General features: G+C 45.0%; 1 protein-coding gene across 1 annotated transcript in view; it reads left to right on the top strand.

Moving 5' to 3' along the window:
- Positions 1-1,119: 1,119 nt before the first annotated feature.
- LOC144278296 (complement receptor type 1-like) overlaps positions 1,120-25,901 on the top strand; it is a 40,916-nt gene continuing 16,134 nt past the window's right edge. Inside the window, exons 1-8 of the mRNA XM_077839566.1 lie at positions 1,120-1,258; positions 2,491-2,679; positions 3,213-3,312; positions 5,550-5,635; positions 6,683-6,895; positions 8,450-8,726; positions 24,081-24,141; positions 24,474-24,705. Coding sequence (XP_077695692.1) covers positions 1,171-1,258; positions 2,491-2,679; positions 3,213-3,312; positions 5,550-5,635; positions 6,683-6,895; positions 8,450-8,726; positions 24,081-24,141; positions 24,474-24,705 — 1,246 coding nt within the window. The 5' untranslated portion in view covers positions 1,120-1,170. The remainder of the gene's footprint in view (positions 1,259-2,490; positions 2,680-3,212; positions 3,313-5,549; positions 5,636-6,682; positions 6,896-8,449; positions 8,727-24,080; positions 24,142-24,473; positions 24,706-25,901) is intronic.

Genomic DNA, 25,901 nt, shown 5'->3' with positions numbered 1-25,901 from the left:
CCCCACACCAAAGTTGCAGACAATCCCTGGCCCAGAGTGACGCACAACCCATTCATAAAATGAACACTATGTGGTCCCCAAAGATAATTCATGTAATTGCAATATCTGTCACAACTGACAGAAACAAATGGCTTTGATGGTTTGTTCTTTATCTATTCATGACTGTTTCTGTGAATGGGTACAGATGGGGAAACTGAGGCACGGAGTGGTGACGTTACTTGCCTGTGTTTGTCACAACAGGCCAGTAGCACAGCCAGGGATAGAACCCAAATCTCTTGAGTCCCAGGCCGCTGTTGTCTCCTTTAAACCACCCTGCCCTCCATTATTAGAAGTATTAGGACTTGAGAATTGGAGGTTGGCTCGAGCCATGTTAATCACATAACTTACAAGGTTAATGCAGGGTGTGTTGTTGAACCCGGAAGTGTGCCAAGACTCGGGCATTTCTGTTTACCGTGCTGTGAATGTTCCCTGGGAAAGTGAGATGTGAGGTAGGTTTCAGTAGATCGAAAAATTAAATAACAACTTCCTATTTATTGGGATTTTATTTTTCATTTGAAGAAAAACCATGACCTCAAAAAAGGCAAAGAAATGTGTCTGATTAAAGCCTGTAGGAGTTATGTGAAACTTGCCGTCAACCCCTTGTTTTCTTATTGTAGGGATGTTTGACTTCACCCCGGCTCTCAACTTTCCCCACCTTGCTTCTGTTTTTAATAGCCTAGGCTAGACCCTCAGCAGGTGTAAATCAGGGTGGCTCCACCGGCTTCAAATGACCCCAATGGATGGAATGACCCCAGTCTACACCTGCTGAGGGCAGGGCTCACTGACGTCTTTTGTAAAGTGCTTTGAGATCTACTGATGAACAGCGCTATGCGGGAGCTAGGTATTATATTCTGTTTATCATTACTTGTATGACCGAGCTCCTAGGAGCCACAGTCATGGACCAGGACCCTAGGGGCTAGCCACTGTGGGACCCTCTGGGCTAGCCACTGTACAAACACAGGCCAAAGAGATGGTCCCTGCCCCAAGGAGCTTACAATGTATGTCCATCCTAAATGTAAATGAAACACTTTACTCCCCTCCATCCCCATATTTTTACAGATCTTTAGTCTGGAAAGTGATGTACTAACGTCCTTGTTAGGTCTGCAAGAAGAGAACGTGACATAAAGAAAGATGGAATCTCTAAGCCCTGGAAAACCACGTTCTTACATAGCCACCATTCCACTGTTACTTGCTGCTGCATTCGTTGTTGCTGTACACAGTGAGTAAACATGAGTATCCGGCAAATCCATCTGGGTAAAATAAGAACGAGCCTGACCATCCAGTGAAATCTCCGTGTGAGGAACCTCTTTTTGGAGGTTCATATAACTTTGTTGTTTTCCTCAGATCATTTTTCTTGCTGCCTCTGCACTTCTGGGCCTTGGACAGTCTAAAATTCCACTAGAAGTTTATCAGCAGTCTCGCAAGAGACCAGACTCTGTCTTCCCAATGCCCTTAGGGCTTGATGTTTTTTCCACACCCACCACCTTGTGCATCATTTACATAAGTGCAAAGTGTGTGTAAAGTGCTTCCAAATGAGGATTGTAGTGCAATACATCCACTTTGCACTGGTATAAATGAGTGCACAAGGTGTAAGACAACAGTTAACTCGAGACCCTCTTCAAGTTCTTGAGATGTAAGAGGCTTGGAAAAATGTGCATATTTTGGGGTGATGAACAATCTGTGCTTAACATCAGGCTGGCGGCTTGACATTCAGGATTTCTCCGAGTTGCATCCAAGATCGCAGGACTCTTGAGGCCTCCCTCATCATGGGTGCTTATAACTGGGGGGATGACTGGTGGCAAGAGTAGGCCACAAAGTTTTCTTCGCCTTTTAAGGACCTAAGCAGGACAATAACAATTTATTTTTGAGTTGATTCTAGCCCTTCCCCCCACACACCTTTTGGCCATTCCTTTCCTCTTTGTCCATCAGCTGGTGCCAATAGACCAGGTCTGCATCACCTCCAATGACTTACCCTTTTCCACCTGGTTTCAAAGTGTAGAATAAACTGGGTACAAGGATACTAGCTTTGGTTCTACCTTAGCAGCTCCGGTCCTGCTGCTTATCCGCCTTCTAGGACCCAGCCTGCAGTGTTTTGTGTCACAGCTGGAGACGCAGCAACCATCACAGCGATGGTGGGGAAGGGCATATTATGTTCTGTCCAAACAAGCTGCAGAGAAAATAATTCTTGCATCCTTATCCTCCCCTTACAGATGGGAAGATTGTTTTCCTGACTTCAAGGAGAACTTAGATTTGTTTGATGCCAAAAAAAAATTTTAAGCCAAATCTTTGAGAGAACCAGGTGGAGTGGCAGGGGTCAGTTAGGAGGGAGAGCTCAAGTATTTTGTTTACAACCCTTCTGCTATTCCAAGAAAGAACACTTTAGTAAATGAGGTCTGGACAATAGCATGTTTTCCTAGTTCCATATTTTTGACACCTCTGTTTTGTCACTAGGTGATTGTGGTGTGCCACCACGTTTTACTTCTGCTGAGCTGAAGGAGGAGTACAGAACTCAGAGTAAGTTTGCTGTTGGGAGCAAAGTGGAATACAACTGTCGCCCAGGTTATACCAAGATACAACGAAAGTTATATCTTTTGTGCACGCTATATTCTCAATGGTCATACACCAGAGAGCTTTGCAAGGGTGAGTATTTTGTTTTTTTACTTTTCTTTTTTAAACTAATTGATTTTTATCAGCCCTTTTTGATTAAAGAGCATAATGAGAGGGACTGTATGCCTGGAGGGAGGGGGTTAAGTTCACTGATGTGATATGAAGGCTTTCACCACTAAATTACCTGTTCGTATCTGAAACCTGGCTGCTCCTTGCTCTTCATGGGCAACTCCAAAGATGTCTACAAAGGTTTCCTTCCGCTCTGGAGCTTTAAAACACAATGCTAAAAATGGATTTTGAACCTTAAATAATAGACTACTCCAGGCTGGAAGAAGTTATAACTGTCACAAGTGAAATATTCACATGCACAAAAACATGGTAATGGAACGGAATTTGATTTAAACAAACACATGCACAAATTCCAAGTTAAGTCTGGCTCTGTATCCGGAGCTGACAAAAAGTGAGTAGAGTTTTGATGGAGACAGAATCTTTGGTTCTTTTATGGTTACATTTTACTGAGTCAAGACACACAAATCAAGAATAATTCCAGTCTTATTTCTTTCTAGCAAGATCATGCCCTCACCCCGGAGAGCCAGAAAATGGCAGACTTGTTATTCTAACAGATCTCATGTTTGGTGCAACAGTAATCTTCATCTGTGAAGAGGGGTGAGTAATGGGCAGCTTGTGCTGATAGATGTATAGGTTTTTAATTTCCAAAGGGACCATTATGATTATCTAGTCTGACCTCCTGTATAACACCGCCCAGAACGTTTCACCCATTGATGATCAAGCCCATATTTGTATTTGAGCTAGAACATACTTTTAGAAAGGATTCCAATCTTGATTTGGAGATTTCACCACATCCCTAGGTAGGTTGCTCAAATAGTTAATACCGTCCACTGTTAAATTCAGGCTACATGCAAGGCACAAATTGTTACCTTGTTTCAGCTTCCAGCCATTGGATCTTTCTATGCCTTTTTCTGCTAAATTAAAGAGGCCTCTATTATCCAGTCTTCTAGCCGTGTAGGTACTTCCAGACCGTCCATGACCAAGTCACCTCTTAACCTTCTCTTTGAAAAGCAAAATAGATTGAGCTTCCTCCACCCTAATGAGGCAGATTTCCCCAGCCTCAGGTCATTCTTGTAGCCTTTTTCTGCACTCTTCCCAATTCAATATCTTTTTTTTGAAGTGTGAACACCAGAACTGGATTCAGAATTTTTGTGGTAGCCTCATGGCTACTATATATAAAGGTAATACCACCTCCCAACTCACACTGAGTTGTCCCCTGCTTGTGTATCCATGTATCGCATTAGCCCTCTTAGCCACAGCATCTCACTTGGAGCTCATGTTCACTTGGTTATCCGCCACGAGCCCTAAGTCCTTTTCAGAGCCACTGCTTTCCAGATACAGGCTCCCCATTTTGGGTGACTTGCATTCTTTTTTCCTAGACCCATACCTTTGTATTTAGCTGTATTAAAATGCGTGGTGTTCAGATGAGCCCAGTTTACCAAGCAATCCAGATAACTCTAAAAAACTAACCTGGCCTTCTCATAATTTACCATTGCACCAATCTGTGTCATCTTCAGACTTCAATAGCAATGGTTTTATACTTTCTTCCAGATAACTGATCCAAATATTGAATAGCACTGGGCCAAGAATAGATTCCTGGGGGACCCCAGTAGAAAAGACCACTTTAAGGATTCTCCCACTCCCATACACTCTCCTTTTTTGAGCTATATCAGTTAAACCAGTTTTAATCTGTTTAATATGTGCTACATTGATATATATCAACCAAAAATAAATGAATAAATATATATATTTTTGGTATAGTGCTGGTTTTTTAGTCAGAACGGCATGCGGTATTAAATCCAGTGCCTTACAGAAGTCTAAGTCTATTATATCAATGAGTTATCTTCATCAACCAAACTTCTAATCTAATGAAAAAAACAATATCAAGTTTGTTTCATAAAATTTATTTTCCATAAAACCATGAAAGCTGCTATCCTTTCATTCTTTACTGATTGCATCCCATGTCAGCCATTCCATGACTTTGCCTGGGATCAATGTCAGGCTAACCAACAAGGGACTCTGGGATGGGGCATACAAACCCCAGGAAAAGGTTAATGAGCTGATGTATGCTCAGTCAGCCCCACCCTGCTACACCTGCTGTCAGGTGTCAGGTTTGGAGGGAGGAGTTAAAAGTAGAGCACACAGCTCAGCTGGGGGCAGACTGGGAAGGAGAGCAGACCTCCAGCTCTCACTCAGAGAGGCCTGGCTAAGGCCAGGAATGGCTTGATAGACAGCTGCCTGCCAGGGACTCCCTGAGGGAAAGTGGGCATGACACAGGACTCTGTCTGATTTATCACCAGTGACCTACCTGCTGGTGCTGAGTAAGTCTGCTGCAGATGGTGGCCTGCCAGAAGGGGGTGACCAGATAAATAAAACACCTTTTGTTTCCTTACACCTGATTAGGGACCTGGCAATAGTTTGTCCTAGGCCCAGTCAGATTCCCATGATCCTACCTCCTCTTGTGAAGGCCATGATGAATCATGGGAGATGTAGCCTCACCAGGGAGACCACTCTATATAGGAGAATGAGGCACCCAAGCTACAGCTCCAATGTGGCACTGTGGCAGCATTTTGGGATTAAAATATTTCAGTTTGGGGGCATTCTATTTTTCCATGAAACATGGAAAATGTCTGCAGAAAGCAGATAATTTTTTTTAAAAGCAACATTTAATTGAAAATCCAATTTGCTGTTGAAAAATAGTTTTGATGAAAATGTATTAACCAACCCTACTAATGATGATGTAAGAGAATCAAAGCCTTATTGATGCTGGACTAGGCAAGACATCCAATCTCAGTTTGTATCATGTAAATTCCCTTCCCTGCTGTTTTATTCAGGTACAGACTAATTGGAGATGCAGAAAGAAAATGTGTGCTTCACGGATCACAAGTTACATGGGACAAAGAGGTTCCATACTGTCAAGGTGATTAGAGACTCTTAATAGCTTTGTGGGGAAAGTGTAATCAGGGTTAGACAATGAAAAGCATACTTTCTCCTGCTGGATGGATTCTGAAATACAACTCATTTATCATTTCACTGCATGCTAAATTCTTGAACGCTTCAGTTTTGTTTTCCTCTTGCACCATGCTGTAGAAAAACTTGTTAGCTTTTGAATCTGTTTGTTTGTGGGATAGAAGCCCAAAAGACTCAGATTCTTGGTTAACAGAGCTTGGACCAGATCCCCAAGTAAATTGAATCAGACCCTTGCTCTTCAGTTATATAGTAAAAAAGGAAAGGAGGACTTGTGGCACCTTAGAGACTAACCAATTTATTTGAGCATAAGCTTTCGTGAGCTACAGTTCACTTCATCGGATGCAACCGAAGCTTATGCTCAAATGAATTGGTTAGTCTCTAAGGTGCCACAAGTACGCCTTTTCTTTTTGCGAATACAGACTAACACGCCTGCTACTCTGAAACCAGATATATAGTATTAACATGCTTATAGCACAATCTCTAAGCACTTTACAGATATATTTATATTTAGGGATAACTTTGCCTGTCACTCATACGCAGCTATCCCTAGGATGGAAAGTGACAGCAAAAACTCCTCCCTTTGGAGAACGTGCCATAGAATCTTTAATACGCTTGAATGGGCAAGACCTCGATTTGATTTCTCCTCCTTCCTTCGGCTTTCATGACCCTTGAGTCTGTGCATCCACTCCCACCACACCCTGGCTGCATAACTATCTTAGGAAAAGTGCCCCGTTTTCTAGTCTTAAAAATCTTGTCTCCCATAGGGCCAGATCCCCAGCTGGTGTAAATGGGCATAGCTCCATTGTAGTCAATAGGCTAAGTCCTCTGCTGGTGAATCAGCGGTACTCCCTTGGTGTCAATGGTGCTACACTGATTTTAAACCACCTAAGGTTTTAGTCCATTGCATTTCAGCCTCTTCTTCTCTTATAAGACTTTGGATATGACGTAAATTACATTCTCTCTTGCTTCCCTTCTTTCCTTTTTTCCCCCTCTTCAGTGATACCTTGCCAGCCTCCTCCAGAAATAGATCATGGAACACATACTGGGACGACCATGGAGGAATTCAACTATGGAACATCTGTCACTTACCAGTGTGACAGTATAGAGAGGGGACAGGTTCCTTTCTCACTTATTGGAGAGCCCTCCATTCACTGTACGTCCACGGATAATGTAAATGGAGACTGGAGCGGGCCTGCCCCTGAATGCAAAGGTGATGGAATCCAATTACTGTAAAACATGGTGGCAGTGTGCACGTACACATTAGCAACATAAGTCGTAACGGTGCCACTGCTTAACAGATTGTCCCCAGGACTCCGACTCTTATTCCCACCCCTCAGCACATCTTCTTATTAACACCCTTTGGAGAACAGAGCCTAGTCTGAGATTTGCAGAGACACTAAGGGGTGCAGGGAACTGCACTTCTTGTGTCCAGATTGTCCTCAGTTCCCACCTCACCCTACCAAGAACAACTGCCTGCTTTCCTTGGTCTGCCCACGTTCTGTGTTCCAACCCCTCCCTTAGGCAAGGAGCCAGGAAGCTTAAAGAGGCAGTTGGTGTCCGTATGGGAGGAGGAAGTGACATGGAATCCTAGAAAAGCTTCATGGGGGGAGACAGGCTGGCAACATGAGACTGACCGCTGTCCTGGAGGAGAGAGGTGGACAAGGTCTTCTGCTTCTCAAAGGGAGAAGCCGTGCCAAGACAGAGAGGATGGAGCAGGGCTTGCAGCTTGGTGGGGAAGGAGAGGAGAAGGAGGAGGAGAGAGGAGTAGAGTTTATTCAGCTTCCGTCCTCACTTAAGAGTCCTCTGAAGAAGAATACTGGAGCTGATTGAAATTTTTTCAGCAAAGATTTTTATGTCAAAAAAAGTCCTTTTTTGAAAAAAAGCAAATTGTTTTGCAAAAAACTGCCCACTTTACTAAAAATGTTTTATTTTTCATGTCATTGTTTTTAATGTTTTCCCCCCAAAACTCATATAAAATGTTATTGAAATGGCCATGGAACTTACTGAAAACCCCATTTTATGGGTGTTTTTTTTAAATTGATCATATTTTTGATAAGACGTATGTGGGAAACAAATCTAATTATTTACTCACTTGAGAAATTATTCCTGTTGAGGTTTCTGCAGGTAAACCAGGAGCATATCTGCCTGTCTTCTTCACAGGAGACCAGATCTGAGTGTCTGTGTCAGCTATAAGCGCAGCTGCATCTCTGGAGAAATGATTTTATAATGTCCACAAATGATAAGCAACAAGACGGAGCAGTTCCAGCAGCTCCTGCTGCCCAATACCTCTCTTGTCAAAGACTGTAAGCACTGTGTGTGCTCTCACTCTCTTCCCCCGCCACCCCCAACACCATATCCCCACAATTGCCTGGGACAGAACTGCCTTTGCAGGTGGTCACAAATTCAGCAGGTGTAGTTTGATACTTTACTTGAATTAAGAAAAGGCTAGATGAAGACTAAAACTTGCCTACTAGGTTTGATCAAAACTGATGCCCCAAGGAATTTGAGAACATAGCATCAGACCCACTGATACTTTTCTGCTTTTCCTTAACACAATGTTTCAAATAGGTGGTTTCTGGGGGGGACAGGGGCAGGAGTGTTCAGACATGTCATGATATCTCTGCAGGGCCATGTGTATGTGCTTTCAAATCTGTTCATATCCTCCTGGTAAATAGATCTGATTCCTCAGAAGTATCTTCACTTCGTTTCCCAATTTTTAATATAACAGTAAACCTCCCAAGGTGACACTGTTTTTCTTACGCAGTCATTCGCTGTGAACAGCCAAAAGTTGACCATGGAAAACAGATGACTGGATATAGTCCTGTCTACACCTACAGAGCCTCCGTTCTGTTTGAGTGTGAACACCGCTACACCCTCAAAGGCAGTGACATACTTCAGTGCAATGAAAATAGTAGATGGGATCCTCAGTTACCAGTTTGTGAGCGAAGTAAGTGTCATATGGGGACTACCACCTCCTTCAAACTGACCCTGCAGCCCTTGTTCGCGCAAGTTTCAGGGACAGCCAGTTTGATGTCCCCTTTGTTTTAAGAGAGGACATAGTGACTGCTGTGCAAGCCTGCATGCCACTGTGCTGACACAGCTCCATGACGCTTCGGTTAAATGACTTGTATGCTGAAAACAGGGATTCCAGTTTTATTCTATTGCAGGCAGTGTTGCCGAGTGAATAGAGCACTGAAGTGGGACTCAGGAGACCTGGGTTCTATCCCTGCTGGGTGACCTTGGGCAAGTAACTTCCTCACTCTGTGGCCCAGTTTCCCCTGTAAAAGGGGAATAAGGATACTGACGTTCTTTGTAAAGTGCTTTGAGATCTACTGAAGAAGAGCGATGTATTGTTGTTTATGTATTTATTGTATAAGTTCTTATACTGCACTCATCACCATAATGTCTGAGTGCCTTCCAGTATTGCATTAAATAACGTAACTATGCACCTGGCATGTGTGTTTTGTTTTGTTTTTTTTTCCCTCTCATCCTCTCCTCGGGAGAGAAGCATGTGCCATGGGGTTTCTTGTTTTGTGATAGGGTTTTAGGTTTTTGGGTTTGTTTGTTTGTTAATATACATGTCTTTCATGTCACATTCTTGTAGAGAAGAATTATTTCTCAATAAGATTTCCTGGTTATGTATGTCCTCAAACTTTTATTTTTACTCTTAGGTAGTTGTGATGACCCACCTTACATTCGTAATACTTTTCGAGATCATTCTAACAGGAACTTGTTTCCGGCTGGGACTGTAGTGAAATATAACTGTGTGGGAGGTTATGAGTTAATCCCTGGAATATCCTCTGCGAATGTTACCTGTCAGAAAGATTTTACATGGTCTGAACAGCAAGAATTTTGTCAGAGTAAGCATATTAATCTTTGGTTTAGCTTTCTTTGTTTTAATTGAGCTACAAAATTAACACAAATTTAGGAAGCTATACTCTACAGTCGATATGTGGTTCAAAGTAAGTGTGTGTCTGTCTGTCTTCTGGGAATTCTTACTTTAACAGTAGGAAGCAGGGTCAGAGTTAATTGTTTACACATTCATGAACAGATCTGTTGCTCCCACCCACGATCTCCGTATTATCTAAGGCAGATTATAATCAAGGTGGATTCTACACAAAATTTATTGTAACACAGCAGTCGGTGTTGTTTAGAAGCCTGCTGAAAACCAAAATACCCTGCCAACTTCAATTCAAATAGTTACTCAGAAGAAAACTGGAAAGGGTACTCCTCAATCGATGAGGCACGCCCAATAACACTCATGGCAGGAATGATTTGCTGTGTCTGTCGATGATATAAAACTTCCACCTAAAACCAGCCTCTTCAAAAATGTGAAGGAAATGCTGACTTTCTGTAGCTAGCAAAATGTTCAGCTGCTCCTTGTAAATGAATCTGCAGAATTGTTTTTGCTCTGATTTAACACTGGTGGTGGTGGTGTTTCACAGAAATTAGATGTCCCGAACCAAACATTATCAATGGAAGAGCGAGACCTACACAAGCAATCTATGAGTATGAGGACACGATTAGCATTGTTTGTAATCCCGGTAACGCCCTCAAGGACAATTATGGATCGATTAAGTGCGAACAGAATGGTGCATGGCATCCTGCATTACCAATTTGCGAACCAGGTATGTATAAATGATGAAGAACTCTGACATGGTGACCTGCTATCCCTGACCTACTCCCAAACAACGTAATTGCTGCATAATTATATATTTATATTATGGTAGCACACGGAGGCCCCAGTTGGGAAAGAGGGCCTCTCCCTTCACTCCCTCCCCCACCTCGTCCCTTCTTGCTTCCCCTCTTCGGCCTCTATCACCCTGAACCTCTGTCTCCCACTTCAGTCCTCTCTTGAAAGGTCCTGAGGATCCTATGTCCTTCTTAGAACACTGATCCTGGTTTCCTGGCCAAATTCCAGCTCTGCCATTGCACTCTGCCTCCCTCTGTTTCTCCTGCAGTTTCAAAAGGATGTGGTGTTTTTCGTCACTTAGGCCCTCATTCCACAAAGTCCTTGAGCACGTGCTTAACTCTAAGCACAGGCGTAGTGTTGATTTCAGTGGAGCCACTTCCATGCTTAACTTTAAGCACATGTTTAAGTGCTTTACTGAATTGGGACCTTGGAGAAATAGCTGCATTTCTCTGGTGGATGAAGTAGCTCTGGGCGTAACAGGTTGAAAAGTATGTTAGAAATGCAGGGTCATTACAATGACTGACAGGTAGGCCAAATGATACTGGCACAGAGGCATTTCACAAACATTCTTTCCGCTCCCTTTCTCTACCCTTCTTCCATCATGAGGCAAGCACACACAAAGGTAGTCAATGTATGTTGTTAGCGGCACAGAAGGAACAAAGTTGGTGAATGGCACTGCATGAGCTTACTAGTGGGGTGGTAGTGGTGTTGTAAGATTTTGGTTCATTCCAGCTCCCCACACCCAGTTCACTCCAGGGTACTTGCCCTGCGGGGTGTCAGCAGATCTCTGGTAAAAGAGGAGAAAAGGAACTGATGAAGGTTGGGGTCTGTAGTGGGTAGGCTGAGCTTCCTCCGAAGAAATCTGCCGGGAGAGTAGATGTATGAGTGACGGTGACAGACCCCATCGTTTGAGTCATCTTAAGTACACACAGCCCTCTGTGAACACAGAAAACAAGATCCCTGTGCCTGTAGCTGGACTGGCTTTGTGACCCGTTGACTCCATCCCATTTCAAAAAGTGGTTTGAGGGTACCACTATTTTCCTTCCACCCAAAGAAAGCATCACCCCACAGTGCTATTAGCCAGTTCCAATTTCACACACTTTTTCTTGGTGTCCATCCATTATCCTTCTTTGAATGTTTTTAGTTCTCTAAATTAATCTGACTGAATCTCACATGATAGGTTCATCTCTATTTTACGGGGCTGTTGTTACAGTTTGCAAACCAGTTTGTATAAATGATGATGAACTCTGATACAGTGACCTCCCATCCCTGATTTTGAAAGGAACATCTAACACAAAGTGTAATTGCTGGTACTTCTATATTTATATTATGGTAGCACACAGAGGACTCAGTCAGGATCCAATATCCCATTGTGCTGGGTGTGAAACCTTGGGGGAAGTATTTCTTCCGCTCTACCCTGCGGTGATTAGGTATCAGCTGGAGTCTTGTGTCCAGTTCTGGGCGCCACATTTCAGGAAAGATGTGGACAAATTGGAGAAAGTCCAGAGAAGAGCAACAAAAAAGATTAAAGGTCTAGAAAACATGACTTACGAGGGAAGATTGAAAAAATTGGGTTTGTTTAGTCTGGAGAAGAGAAGACTTGAGGGAGGACATAAAAGTTTTCAAGTATATGAAAGGTTGTTACAAGGAGGAGGGAGAAAAACTGTTCTCGTTAACCTCTGAGGATAGAACAAGAAGCCATAGGCTTAAATTGCAGCAAGGGTGGTTTAGGTTGGACATGACATTAGGAAAAACTTCCTAACTGTCAGGGTGGTTAAGCACTGGAATAAATTGCCTAGGGAGGTTGTAAAATCTCTATTGGAGATTTTTAAGAGCAGTTTAGACAAACACCTCCCAGGGATTGTCTAGCTAATACTTAGTCCTGCCATGAGTACGGGGGACTAGACTAGATGACCTCTCAAGGTCCCTTCCAGTCCTACAATTCTATGATTCTATGTGGGGTACATTCTCCCCTACCTAAAGGACTGGTGTCTTGGCATTGTGATATCTATGACGGGCAATTTTATCTTCTCTGTGTCTATCAGCATGCTCAAGTAGTACCAAAAGATGCACGTAATAAGTGAGTATTTAGTGGGCCTTTACTCCCTAATGACAGTAGCAAAATGAAGAACATGGTCCGCAGATTGGCTTCTAGTTTACTTGTTCTGCTAGGCACCTTGATAAAACTTCACAGATGTTGTTGATAGAGTGAGGCAAATACACCCCAGCTCCAGCGGAGAGCTCCATGTGGTGAATTTCCTGGTGTTTGTGCTTCTTCACTTTGATCTTCATGGAAAGAAGTATTCCCCTACTACATGAATTGGTTTGATTGTAGAATGGAATCATATGAAGATTCACCTCCTCCTTCAATTTGTACGCTTGCATTAGCTACTTTTTAATCACATTTTCCAGATTACTGGAGTGTATTCCACAATTCTACCTCCATAGCCTTGGAAGCAGAAATGAATCCACAAGGACAAAGCATGTCTCAGTGCAGGATTGGATGGAACCTTCTCCCAACTCTGCCTGTACCTTGTAGATATGTAATTCACTTTCCAATTACCATATAGACTAATGACTCCCACCTCTCTGCAATTTTCTCATTTACTGTGGGACTAAGATTGTGTAATACGTCTCTATCTCCCACTTTTACAGGAGACATGATTACTTTGGCATACCATCGCCACCTGTTTGCCAACTGATTTTTCTGTTTTCTTAGTAGCTAAATTATATGCATAGCAAAGTCTTCATCTCAGGTCCTTCACATGCGGCTGATAGGTTATCGCAGCTTGCCTTTGCTGTTGGATTTCAAAGTACAAATCAGTTGATAGCAAAGGATGCCTGCCAAACATAGAAAGTATGGGCTCTCTCCCATTGCATCATTCTTAGCAAATTACATACCAATCCTTTAACTAGCAACTATACCTGAGGAAGATCCTTTTGTCCTTTCCTGCAGGTTAGTGTTTACCCCATCTAGAGAATGGGAGAATTTTCAGTCTCCCCATAGTCTCCCAGTACTTTATATCTATTCTTCATTAGCCAGCATTTAAAGAATGCTGTTTATTGGAGTTAGTGCCCGGACTATATGTCCGTACAAATAAATGCCTTTTGCAGTTCAGATTTCTTGAAGATAAATATGCTTTGTACCTTTAAGGACTAGTCCTGAGTTAAAAAGGCTTCTGCAGAAAGATTGCCCTGGATTAAGGAAGCTATGATGGGAGAAGGCCTCCACAGTGCCTTGTTCCCACAGTGGTCCAAAGACCAGACAACATTGCCCCAAATGTAGATGATGTTGGGTGAGGATGGCTGGGATGCCCAGAAGATACAATGATTCTGTGCGTCCCTTAGCAGCCAACTTCACTGTGACCATTATAAAGATCCCATCACAGATTAAAGTTGCCATCCCCCAACGCAATCATTGAGTGGGAGCATGGTACAAATGCTTCTGGCACCCTCATCAGTGTTGGGTCAGTTCTCAAAACACTAAGCACATTAAAAGAGAATTTTAAGTATCCATGAATTTTCAAAAAGCCAGATGAGGGATTAGAGAAACCCAGGGGGTGAGGTAATATCTGTTGTTGGAGTTATTAGTTGAGCATTTTCAGAGCTTTAGGCCTATTTCAATGGGCAGTACTGGGACTGCTTTATGCGTCACTCTGGCTACCGTTGAAATGTGTGATGATCCCGGAACAGTGTCAGAAGACTAAAACTAACCACTATAAAAAATATCACCTGCTAGAACCAGCTCTATCCCCATCTTTCACCCGAAGCGGTCCTCCTCCTCCTCACTAGTTCAAGAAGGATGGACATATGGGGAAAAGATGGCTCATTATACTGGGAGGGTGGTGTGGTGAGAAAGTTCAATAGCTAGTGGGGATGGGTGGGGAACTCGGGGGACTCCAGAAGAGTCTCATAACTTGGAGGAGGCTTGGCATGCTCGTTCAGGGGATTTCTGGCAGAACTCAGTGGCTATAGAAGGGGATCAGATCTGGAATTTGATGGTGTGTATGTAGCAGGGCCAGTTTAACGAGTCAGGGAGACATGCAGGAGGAGCCTACTGTTGAAGTTGATGGGAGCTGCAGGCCTTCCGTACTTCTCAGGGTCTGGCTGTAATTCTCAGTAATTCAGTGCAGTTATTCAGTGTCGTCTGCATGTGAACAACGATCCCTGGGACCCTTACAGGTCCAAGAGACATTTTAAGAGAGTTTTGCATGTTGCTGTTTTTAATCTTTGCTCTCCCAATGCCATGGGTATGATGCTAGCTCACAGCCAGAAACTAACAAAGTGCTGGCAGATTGTCAGAGGCATTAGACACTGGTGCCCCTCCAAGCACCATTTTTTTTGGAAATGTACTGCCGGGAAACCCCACAGTATTTATGCTGCCTCCCTGCTTTTAGGGGATTGCTCGTTCTGTATTGCTGCTGTATTTTCCCCTTTTATTATAGCTTGTGATCCACCTGCACGCATCTCTAATGGATGGGACATCCGCAGACGGAAAGACGTTTTCCATGTTGGCTCAAGTGTGACCTACGTATGTAAGGATGGTTGGTCACTTGTTGGAGTATCCTCCATTCAATGTATAGCTGGTGATGGGGGAACTCCGCGCTGGGATCCACCTGCCCCTGAGTGCAAAGGTGATTCATTTCTTCATCACACTAGAATGACTGAAATTAGAAAAGGGTGGAGGGCACATGGCAATGACCTGGGGGCTATTTAACATCTTAGCCCTTCAATACTGAAAATATGGAGAGCCAGGGGCCAACTCATTGCAGACTCCGTGTCTATAGAAGGGGATCAGATCTGGATTTTGGGGGTGCCTATGTAGCAGGGCCAGTTTAATGACTCAGGGAGCCATGCAGGAGGACGCTACTGTTGAAGTTGGTGGGAGCTGCAGGCCTTCTGTACTTCTCAGGGTCTGGCTGTAATTCTCAGTCATTCAGTGCAGTTGTTCAGTGTCATCCGCATGTGAACAACGATCCCTGGGGCCCTTGCAGGTCCAAGAGCCATTTTAAGAGTGTTTTGCATGTTGCTGTTTTTATCTTTGCTCTCCCAATGCCATGGGTATGATGCTAACTCACAGCCAGAAACTAACAGAAAGTGCTGGCAGATTGTCAGAGGCATTAGACACTGGTGCCCCTCCAAGCACCATTTTTTTTGGAAATGTACTGCCAGGAAACCCCACAGTATTTATGCCGCCTCCCTGCTTTTAGGGGATTGCTCGTTCTGTATCGCTGCTGTATTTTCCCCTTTTTTATTTTAGCTTGTGATCCACCTGCACGCATCTCTAATGGACGGGACGACCGCAGCTGGAAAGACGTTTTCCATGTTGGCTCAAATGTGACCTACGTATGTAAGGATGGTTGGTCACTTGTTGGAGTATCCTCCATTCAATGTATAGCTGGTGATGGGGGAACTCCGCGCTGGGATCCACCTGCCCCTGAGTGCAAAGGTGATTCATTTCTTCATCACACTAGAATGACTGAGATTAGAAAAGGGTGGAGGGCACATTGCAATGACCTGGGGGCTATTTAACATCTTAGCCCTTCAATACTGAAAATATGGAGAGCCAGGGGCCAACTCATTGCAGACTCCGTGTCTATAGAAGGGGATCAGATCTGGATTTTGGGGGTGCCTATGTAGCAGGGCCAGTTTAATGACTCAGGGAGCCATGCAGGAGGACGCTACTGTTGAAGTTGGTGGGAGCTGCAGGCCTTCTGTACTTCTCAGGGTCTGGCTGTAATTCTCAGTCATTCAGTGCAGTTGTTCAGTGTCATCCGCATGTGAACAACGATCCCTGGGGCCCTTGCAGGTCCAAGAGCCATTTTAAGAGTGTTTTGCATGTTGCTGTTTTTATCTTTGCTCTCCCAATGCCATGGGTATGATGCTAGCTCACAGCCAGAAACTAACAGAAAGTGCTGGCAGATTGTCAGAGGCATTAGACACTGGTGCCCCTCCAAGCACCATTTTTTTTGGAAATGTACTGCCAGGAAACCCCACAGTATTTATGCCGCCTCCCTGCTTTTAGGGGATTGCTCGTTCTGTATCGCTGCTGTATTTTCCCCTTTTTTATTTTAGCTTGTGATCCACCTGCACGCATCTCTAATGGACGGGACGACCGCAGCTGGAAAGACGTTTTCCATGTTGGCTCAAATGTGACCTATGTATGTAAGGATGGTTGGTCACTTGTTGGAGTATCCTCCATTCAATGTATAGCTGGTGATGGGGGAACTCCGCGCTGGGATCCACCTGCCCCTGAGTGCAAAGGTGATTCATTTCTTCATCACACTAGAATGACTGAGATTAGAAAAGGGTGGAGGGCACATTGCAATGACCTGGGGGCTATTTAACATCTTAGCCCTTCAATACTGAAAATATGGAGAGCCAGGGGCCAACTCATTGCAGACTCCGTGTCTATAGAAGGGGATCAGATCTGGATTTTGGGGGTGCCTATGTAGCAGGGCCAGTTTAATGACTCAGGGAGCCATGCAGGAGGACGCTACTGTTGAAGTTGGTGGGAGCTGCAGGCCTTCTGTACTTCTCAGGGTCTGGCTGTAATTCTCAGTCATTCAGTGCAGTTGTTCAGTGTCATCCGCATGTGAACAACGATCCCTGGGGCCCTTGCAGATCCAAGAGCCATTTTAAGAGTGTTTTGAGTGTTGCTGTTTTTATCTTTGCTCTCCCAATGCCATGGGTATGATGCTAACTCACAGCCAGAAACTAACAGAAAGTGCTGGCAGATTGTCAGAGGCATTAGACACTGGTGCCCCTCCAAGCACCATTTTTTTTGGAAATGTACTGCCAGGAAACCCCACAGTATTTATGCCGCCTCCCTGCTTTTAGGGGATTGCTCGTTCTGTATCGCTGCTGTATTTTCCCCTTTTTTATTTTAGCTTGTGATCCACCTGCACGCATCTCTAATGGACGGGACGACCGCAGCTGGAAAGACGTTTTCCATGTTGGCTCAAATGTGACCTATGTATGTAAGGATGGTTGGTCACTTGTTGGAGTATCCTCCATTCAATGTATAGCTGGTGATGGGGGAACTCCGCGCTGGGATCCACCTGCCCCTGAGTGCAAAGGTGATTCATTTCTTCATCACACTAGAATGACTGAGATTAGAAAAGGGTGGAGGGCACATTGCAATGACCTGGGGGCTATTTAACATCTTAGCCCTTCAATACTGAAAATATGGAGAGCCAGGGGCCAACTCATTGCAGACTCCGTGTCTATAGAAGGGGATCAGATCTGGATTTTGGGGGTGCCTATGTAGCAGGGCCAGTTTAATGACTCAGGGAGCCATGCAGGAGGACGCTACTGTTGGTGGGAGCTGCAGGCCTTCTGTACTTCTCAGGGTCTGGCTGTAATTCTCAGTCATTCAGTGCAGTTGTTCAGTGTCATCCGCATGTGAACAACGATCCCTGGGGCCCTTGCAGGTCCAAGAGCCATTTTAAGAGTGTTTTGCATGTTGCTGTTTTTATCTTTGCTCTCCCAATGCCATGGGTATGGTGCTAACTCACAGCCAGAAACTAACAGAAAGTGCTGGCAGATTGTCAGAGGCATTAGACACTGGTGCCCCTCCAAGCACCATTTTTTTTGGAAATGTACTGCCGGGAAACCCCACAGTATTTATGCCGCCTCCCTGCTTTTAGGGGATTGCTCGTTCTGTATCGCTGCTGTATTTTCCCCTTTTTTATTTTAGCTTGTGATCCACCTGCACGCATCTCTAATGGACGGGACGACCGCAGCTGGAAAGACGTTTTCCATGTTGGCTCAAATGTGACCTACGTATGTAAGGATGGTTGGTCACTTGTTGGAGTATCCTCCATTCAATGTATAGCTGGTGATGGGGGAACTCCGCGCTGGGATCCACCTGCCCCTGAGTGCAAAGGTGATTCATTTCTTCATCACACTAGAATGACTGAGATTAGAAAAGGGTGGAGGGCACATTGCAATGACCTGGGGGCTATTTAACATCTTAGCCCTTCAATACTGAAAATATGGAGAGCCAGGGGCCAACTCATTGCAGACTCCGTGTCTATAGAAGGGGATCAGATCTGGATTTTGGGGGTGCCTATGTAGCAGGGCCAGTTTAATGACTCAGGGAGCCATGCAGGAGGACGCTACTGTTGAAGTTGGTGGGAGCTGCAGGCCTTCTGTACTTCTCAGGGTCTGGCTGTAATTCTCAGTCATTCAGTGCAGTTGTTCAGTGTCATCCGCATGTGAACAACGATCCCTGGGGCCCTTGCAGATCCAAGAGCCATTTTAAGAGTGTTTTGCGTGTTGCTGTTTTTATCTTTGCTCTCCCAATGCCATGGGTATGATGCTAACTCACAGCCAGAAACTAACAAAGTGCTGGCAGATTGTCAGAGGCATTAGACACTGGTGCCCCTCCAAGCACCATTTTTTTTGGAAATGTACTGCCGGGAAACCCCACAGTATTTATGCCGCCTCCCTGCTTTTAGGGGATTGCTCGTTCTGTATCGCTGCTGTATTTTCCCCTTTTTTATTTTAGCTTGTGATCCACCTGCACGCATCTCTAATGGACGGGACGACCGCAGCCGGAAAGACGTTTTCCATGTTGGCTCAAATGTGACCTACGTATGTAAGGATGGTTGGTCACTTGTTGGAGTATCCTCCATTCAATGTATAGCTGGTGATGGGGGAACTCCGCGCTGGGATCCACCTGCCCCTGAGTGCAAAGGTGATTCATTTCTTCATCACACTAGAATGACTGAGATTAGAAAAGGGTGGAGGGCACATTGCAATGACCTGGGGGCTATTTAACATCTTAGCCCTTCAATACTGAAAATATGGAGAGCCAGGGGCCAACTCATTGCAGACTCCGTGTCTATAGAAGGGGATCAGATCTGGATTTTGGGGGTGCCTATGTAGCAGGGCCAGTTTAATGACTCAGGGAGCCATGCAGGAGGACGCTACTGTTGAAGTTGGTGGGAGCTGCAGGCCTTCTGTACTTCTCAGGGTCTGGCTGTAATTCTCAGTCATTCAGTGCAGTTGTTCAGTGTCATCCGCATGTGAACAACGATCCCTGGGGCCCTTGCAGGTCCAAGAGCCATTTTAAGAGTGTTTTGCATGTTGCTGTTTTTATCTTTGCTCTCCCAATGCCATGGGTATGGTGCTAACTCACAGCCAGAAACTAACAGAAAGTGCTGGCATATTGTCAGAGGCATTAGACACTGGTGTCCCTCCAAGCACCATTTTTTTTGGAAATGTACTGCCGGGAAACCCCACAGTATTTATGCCGCCTCCCTGCTTTTAGGGGATTGCTCGTTCTGTATCACTGCTGTATTTTCCCCTTTTTTATTTTAGCTTGTGATCCACCTGCACGCATCTCTAATGGACGGGATGACCGCAGCCGGAAAGACGTTTTCCATGTTGGCTCAAATGTGACCTACGTATGTAAGGATGGTTGGTCACTTGTTGGAGTATCCTCCATTCAATGTATAGCTGGTGATGGGGGAACTCCGCGCTGGGATCCACCTGCCCCTGAGTGCAAAGGTGATTCATTTCTTCATCACACTAGAATGACTGAGATTAGAAAAGGGTGGAGGGCACATTGCAATGACCTGGGGGCTATTTAACATCTTAGCCCTTCAATACTGAAAATATGGAGAGCCAGGGGCCAACTCACTGCAGATTCCTCCTTTGCAGCAGACCAAATGCTCCCAGCTGGGATGCCCACTGCCAGTGTGCTCTCTGCCCTGGCACTCATACATATGATCTGCCCTGAGCTATGCCCTAACGTATGCTTGATCCTCCCATTTCCACCTTGCTGAATTTCTCCCTCAGACACACCCCTCAACTGACCCATCTCTTGGTTTGTGGTTCCCAATCCAGCTGTCCTGATGGTGGCACTTTTAATATGGACTCCCTTCTGTGTGTGTGGTCTCGGTATGTTTGTGGGGACAATCTGAGTCCAAGTGCTGGACTCTTCTGTAACTTCTCCAACTTCCCTGAAGCCACTCCTGCTTCTCAGTGGAGTAAGTCAAAAGGCAATCAGGCCTTACGTTTCTCTGTCTAAGGTGTTCGTAGTGTGCCAGTCGCTGTGGTATCTTTGGCATCCTACAGGATGAAAGTCACTATAGAAGCGTAAGACGCTGTTAAGGACCAAGTTCAGCTCTTGGTTCCACTAGTATCAATCCAAGGCAACTCCACTGACTTCCATGTACTTCTCCCTCACTGCAGAGGAGGGTAATTCTGCAATAGACCAAAGAGGCTGTTTTAAAAAAGTCCACAAGTGTGCCTGGGAGTGAACTGCACGTTCACAGTTGTCCCAAGACTGCCAGTAAGACGTCCTTAAAGGAACCAACAGAGCACCTGTGCTCTGCTGCTCCATGTGGGGGCTTTCAGCTGCCGATGCCTGCAGGAAGTGCCCATGATACACAGCACTGGATGGGATTTCACTCGCACCGTTTTCTTGTTGTTCTCATGATGTTTGTTTCTCCGAAGAGAGAGATGCACTGTGGGTTTAGTGTTACTTGCAGATTATTTCCCTGCAAAACCAAAACAGCTGCAATGAAGTGAACTAAGAGCATGATTTACAGACAATAAGCACCATGCACCGTGCATCTCCCCCTCTCACTGAACTGTCTTCTCTTCTTCCTTTTCCTTTCAGTTCAGTGTCCAAAGCCAGATGTGCAAAATGAAGAAATGGTCAATGCGTTAGATGAAAAAATGTGGTACAACGTGAATGAAAGCATTACTTTCAAATGCTCTCCTGGGTACCGATTTTCAGACCTTTGGAATGTTACATGTTTAGCTAATGGCACCTGGACCGTGTTACCCGTGTGTGTAAGCATCACAGTCCATTTGGATTTCTTGATGCACCCTGTCCAATTTCTAGTGTAAAACAAAACACTGTCTGAATGTGTCTTTGCTTCTTTAAAATAATGAGACCTGTGTGGCGAGGGAGATAGATCTGCCATTGATACAACATAAGTGGAAAAAATAAGTGGACCTGAAAGCAAACACATCCCATCACTCCCCCACCCCATCCCTTTCTTGTATTTTAAGGGAGAAGGTTTTCTTCCTTTGCAGTGGCTGCTCCATGCGCAAAATAATATAAAATAGGTAAAATCTGGTGGTTAAAAATCACAACAGGAAGAAAATGTTATGCCCCATTATGAAATATATAGAGAGAGAGAGGTTTTCAAAGCAGTCAATGGTGTGATACGTTATGTATCTTCTGTTGGTCTGGGGCACAGTATAAAGCAAATATCATGACTGACTGCTTTACTGAGCAACTGCCAGTGTGTTCAACATTGTACAAGTGTAAATGGAGGTCTGGTTCCTGTCCCAGGAGTTGACAGTCCAATGCCTGATTCTGCAAGTTGCTCAGAACTTCCTCAGCGTTGCTTAGCAGTATCAGAATTGAGGGCACTCAGCTGGCATTTATCGGGATCAGACCCTAAGTCAGGCACAGAAGATATGAGACGGACACATGTAATAAACTGTGCGTATGTGCAGAAATTGTAAATGACCAAAGTCTTCCCAAGGCAGCTGCCAAAGCTGAGCGCCCTGTCTCTCTGCTTCTCAGCTATTGCCACCCACGCCTGCTATCTCCAGGGCCACAGAGGCAGAGAGCCCAGTTGCTCTGTTGCCCTGGCCCCTGGAGTCAGGAGGAGTCTGAGTGCCCAGGCTGTCTAGCTGCTGGAGCTTGGATGGAGTCTGCGCGGCCAGGGTCTCTGCCTGCTGGCTGGTGTGATCAGCCAGGAAGCCAAAAAATTTCTGTTTGGGGGTCTCTTGAAGTAGAATTTTTCTTGAAATCCCTTCCCATGAAAAATTTCAGGGTCGTTTTTGTTTTTGTTCCGGTTCAGGATGAAACTGTTTTCAAAAGCACAATATATTTCATATGAAATTTTCATTTTCTGGCCAGCTCTAACTGAGAATGTGCAACACCTTTAAGAATCCTATAATATGTCTGAGACAGACACATGTAACACACTGGATAATGGCTCAGATCAAAAAGGAGCAAGCATGCTTGTGAGGATAGGTCCTTATTATCTTCAGCGTAATCACATTCCCTCTGTTTCTGTTTTACAGAAGAAGCAACTCGATTCCCCTCAGTGCAACATGGTTCGCGAGTGTAAAAAGTTTCTCCACTGCAATGTGTCTCTGACAGAACTGAAACTCCTGCTGGAAGTGCAGAAACTGTATCTGGAGATTCAGAAACTTAAGCGGGACCTACAAAAATATAAAGAATAGCTGAAATCTCTGACGCATTTCTGTGACAAACTGTCTCCTTTGGCTGCGGTTTGTATAATTACTTTGTACATATGACAGGTTTCAGAGCAACAGCCGTGTTAGTCTGTCTTTGCAAAGAGAAAAGGAGTACTTGTGGCACCTTAGAGACTAACCAATTTATTTGAGCATGAGCTTTCGTGAGCTACAGCTCACTTCATCGGATGCATACCGTGGAAACTGCCTTTCCACGGTATGCATCCGATGAAGTGAGCTGTAGCTCACGAAAGCTCATGCTCAAATAAATTGGTTAGCCTCTAAGGTGCCACAAGTACTCCTTTTCTCTTTGTACATATGATGATTGTTACTATTTGCAAAGAACTTGCTAGTACGTCTAGTGATCCAGGAAGAGATTAGCCTGTGCATCAGGAATCAGATTTTTTTCATGCTGTGTGCCAGTGGTTACGGTTTGGGTTTTTTTTGCTCTTTCCTTTCAATCTCACAAATGTAAGTCCCTACTTGATAAACTAGGGATTTCATCCTCTTATATATTTGTGAGGGCTATAAGTAAAAGGGTTGAATTCAGATGCCTTTCAGTTCAGAAAGGGAAAGCAAGTTGAGAGAAACTAGATTAAAATGTATGAAAGTAAACCTTCAGTTGATGCAAGCTTCAGACCCTCTGCAGAATACACCAACAACGTTGAGCTTTCAGAAATCACCCAACTGTTGCATATATTTAACCTAAGTGCATTATAACCCAAACATGTTTAAAGTAGTGAATGGCTGTTTAACTGCCTGATAGCCATGAACCTTAAGGGCAACTCTGTTCGCAAATCCCTCTGCCCCACTGTGAAAATGTAAAGCATAAAAAAGCCAATTTTCTGCCCTATTCTCTTATTTAAAAAGTCAGCAGTTTTCCTTCCTAAACTGAACAAATCTATTTTTGGTTGACTTCAGTGCTGGTATCATCTGCAGCATTTCTATATCCTCACACACACTCCCATGAATCGATGGTGAAAATTTAACTGTAGAGCAGCAACCAACTAACCATCTCCCCATTGCCCAATGAATGATAGGGGCGTCCTCTAACCTACGCCATTGTGATCAAGCAATTATTTCTGTCCTGCAGGGCTACAATAAAGTGCAACTGTAAAAACTGCCGATTGTCTTTGTTTTTATAATTTTCTCCCTTTGGCTGTAAGACAGGAAAGTGCCCAGCAGGTTTAAAGGCTCCTTTTCCTGCTGAGGAGTGAAGCATGGCTCGGTTTGCATCTGTAAGCCAGGAGCAGCTTTGAGTCAGATACATCCCTGGGTAATGACATTAGCGGAGGCGGATGGAGTAACAGCAGGGATGAATTTGACCCACAGGATAAATAGCAAGGATCCTTTGGTAACTGGACTGCCTCTTGTGTTTCAGAAATCAGCACAGTTTGGGGGTGCTGATCAGGACAGGGTGCCGTAGTGCTGCTGTGTCAGAATAACTTTGTGTTTGTCCCCAGACCAGAAAAATAACAATCCTGCATTTCTCTTCCACTGAGAAACCTGAGCTGTACAGCGCTGCACTGGTAGGTGCCTCTCTGCAAACTTTACACCTTCCAGCAGCATCCTCTAAAGAAAAAACAAGCGTGTGCAGCCTGCAGGGGATGCTAAACATTAATACCCCTCAATGTCTCATTCTTCTGACGCCGCCCAGCCCTTGGAAGGAGGCAGAGGGAGGAAATGCTGTCCCCCCCCAGGTGTTTCCTATGCTGAGGGGGTGACCACAGCCTGCTTTTGTTATGGTACTAACTGCAGCTATATCCGCTCTACCCTGTGCACTGTCTGCCATGAGCACAACACTACAGAGGGGGCTGGGCAGTATGTGCACTCTGCCCATCCCCTTCCTGGGCCCCTGAAGCTGCAGAGCACTGACTCCCACTTCCCCTTGCCTCATGTGCCTCTGGGTGGCCCTGGCTGGGGTCTGTGTTGCACAGTGTGCAGGGTGAGGAGCGGCTGCAGCCCTGCCCGGACTGCGCTGTCACCCCTATTCTCTGGGAACTCACCTGGCACTATGATGTCACTTCCCTCTGGCTGGACCCTGCGGCTCCTGGGGACCCTGGTACTCATGCTGCTGCCTGGGGGAGCTCTCAGTGAGTAGGAGGATGAGCCTCTCCCTTCAATCCCATCCCCACCCTCTCCCCTCTCCTGGCTTTCCCCTTCACCCTCACCCCTTGACTCTCCCTTTGCTTCCCTCTGGCAAGCTCCTGGGCGCTTGTGGTCACTGAAGATCCCATGCCATTCTTACCGCACCTATTCTTGTTTCCTGGCCAAAGTCCAGCTCTGCCTGCTACGGTTCTCCTGCAGTTCCAAATGGAGGTGGTGCTTTTCTTTCCTTAAGGCCCCATTCCACAAAGCTCTTGAGCACGTGCTTAACTTTAAGCACACAGGTAGTGTTGACGTCCATGGGACAACTCCCATGTTTCAAGTTGAGCTCACACTGTAAATGCTTGGACGCCACAGGTTGAAAGTACTGTTACCCCTGAGCGGTTAGCCAATACGCAGCGTCTTGCAAGCTGTTTCTGTTAAGAGGAGAAATTGATGATCGAGCTCGGTATTTCTCTGGTGCAATCCTGTTTATTCACAGAGAAGGTAGACCAGAGTCCTGATTCCCCGAAACAGTAGGAATCACACCAGAGACAGGTTTTTTGCTCACAGTTCCAAGCCTCGTTCCTGTCAGCACACTATAGAAAAGCTCGCTCTTTCTCCATTTCCTCTTGAGCCCCGTTACCAGTGCATTTCTTGCCATCTCCTTGGCTTTCCTGCTCCTTCTTTGTCTGCTTCTGGCTGCCTGGGCTAGTTCTCTCTGCCTGTTTCCTGGGTGCTTCTGTTCACGGACTTACATGCGCACAGCCTTCAGACAAAACTTACCAGCCTTGCTTGCAGCCTGTGTCTGGGCAGTGGCTCCTATGGTTTTATCCAACTTACTCTATAAAGGAGCTTAACTGTGTCTGATATTTATCCTGGATGGGGGGCAGCTGTTACCATGCCCATCGCTTCAACGAGGGTCACCCAACCTCCTTCATAACAGTGTTATCGAAATGAAGGATCGTTACCAGGTTTAACAGGCCAGCCACTCACAAATTTGAACTATGTGGATGACAGGTCAGTGCCAGGTGGTGTTTGAATAGAGGGTCTAACTTCTAATAGTGACCAGCATTTCCCTGGTGCCTGATCAGTGTGATTGTGACCGGAATAGGACCACTGCTAATGTAATTGCTACTTAACATAACTGACTTGTTGAGAAAATCTCCATGCGAGATCTGCAGTGCGCAGTCTGCCCAGCCTG

The sequence above is a fragment of the Eretmochelys imbricata genome, chromosome 21, assembly GCF_965152235.1.
Source record: "Eretmochelys imbricata isolate rEreImb1 chromosome 21, rEreImb1.hap1, whole genome shotgun sequence".
Taxonomy (NCBI): Eukaryota; Metazoa; Chordata; order Testudines; family Cheloniidae; genus Eretmochelys; species Eretmochelys imbricata.
Note: the sequence above shows the minus strand (reverse complement) of the source record. Positions and strands in the feature narration are given on the sequence as shown.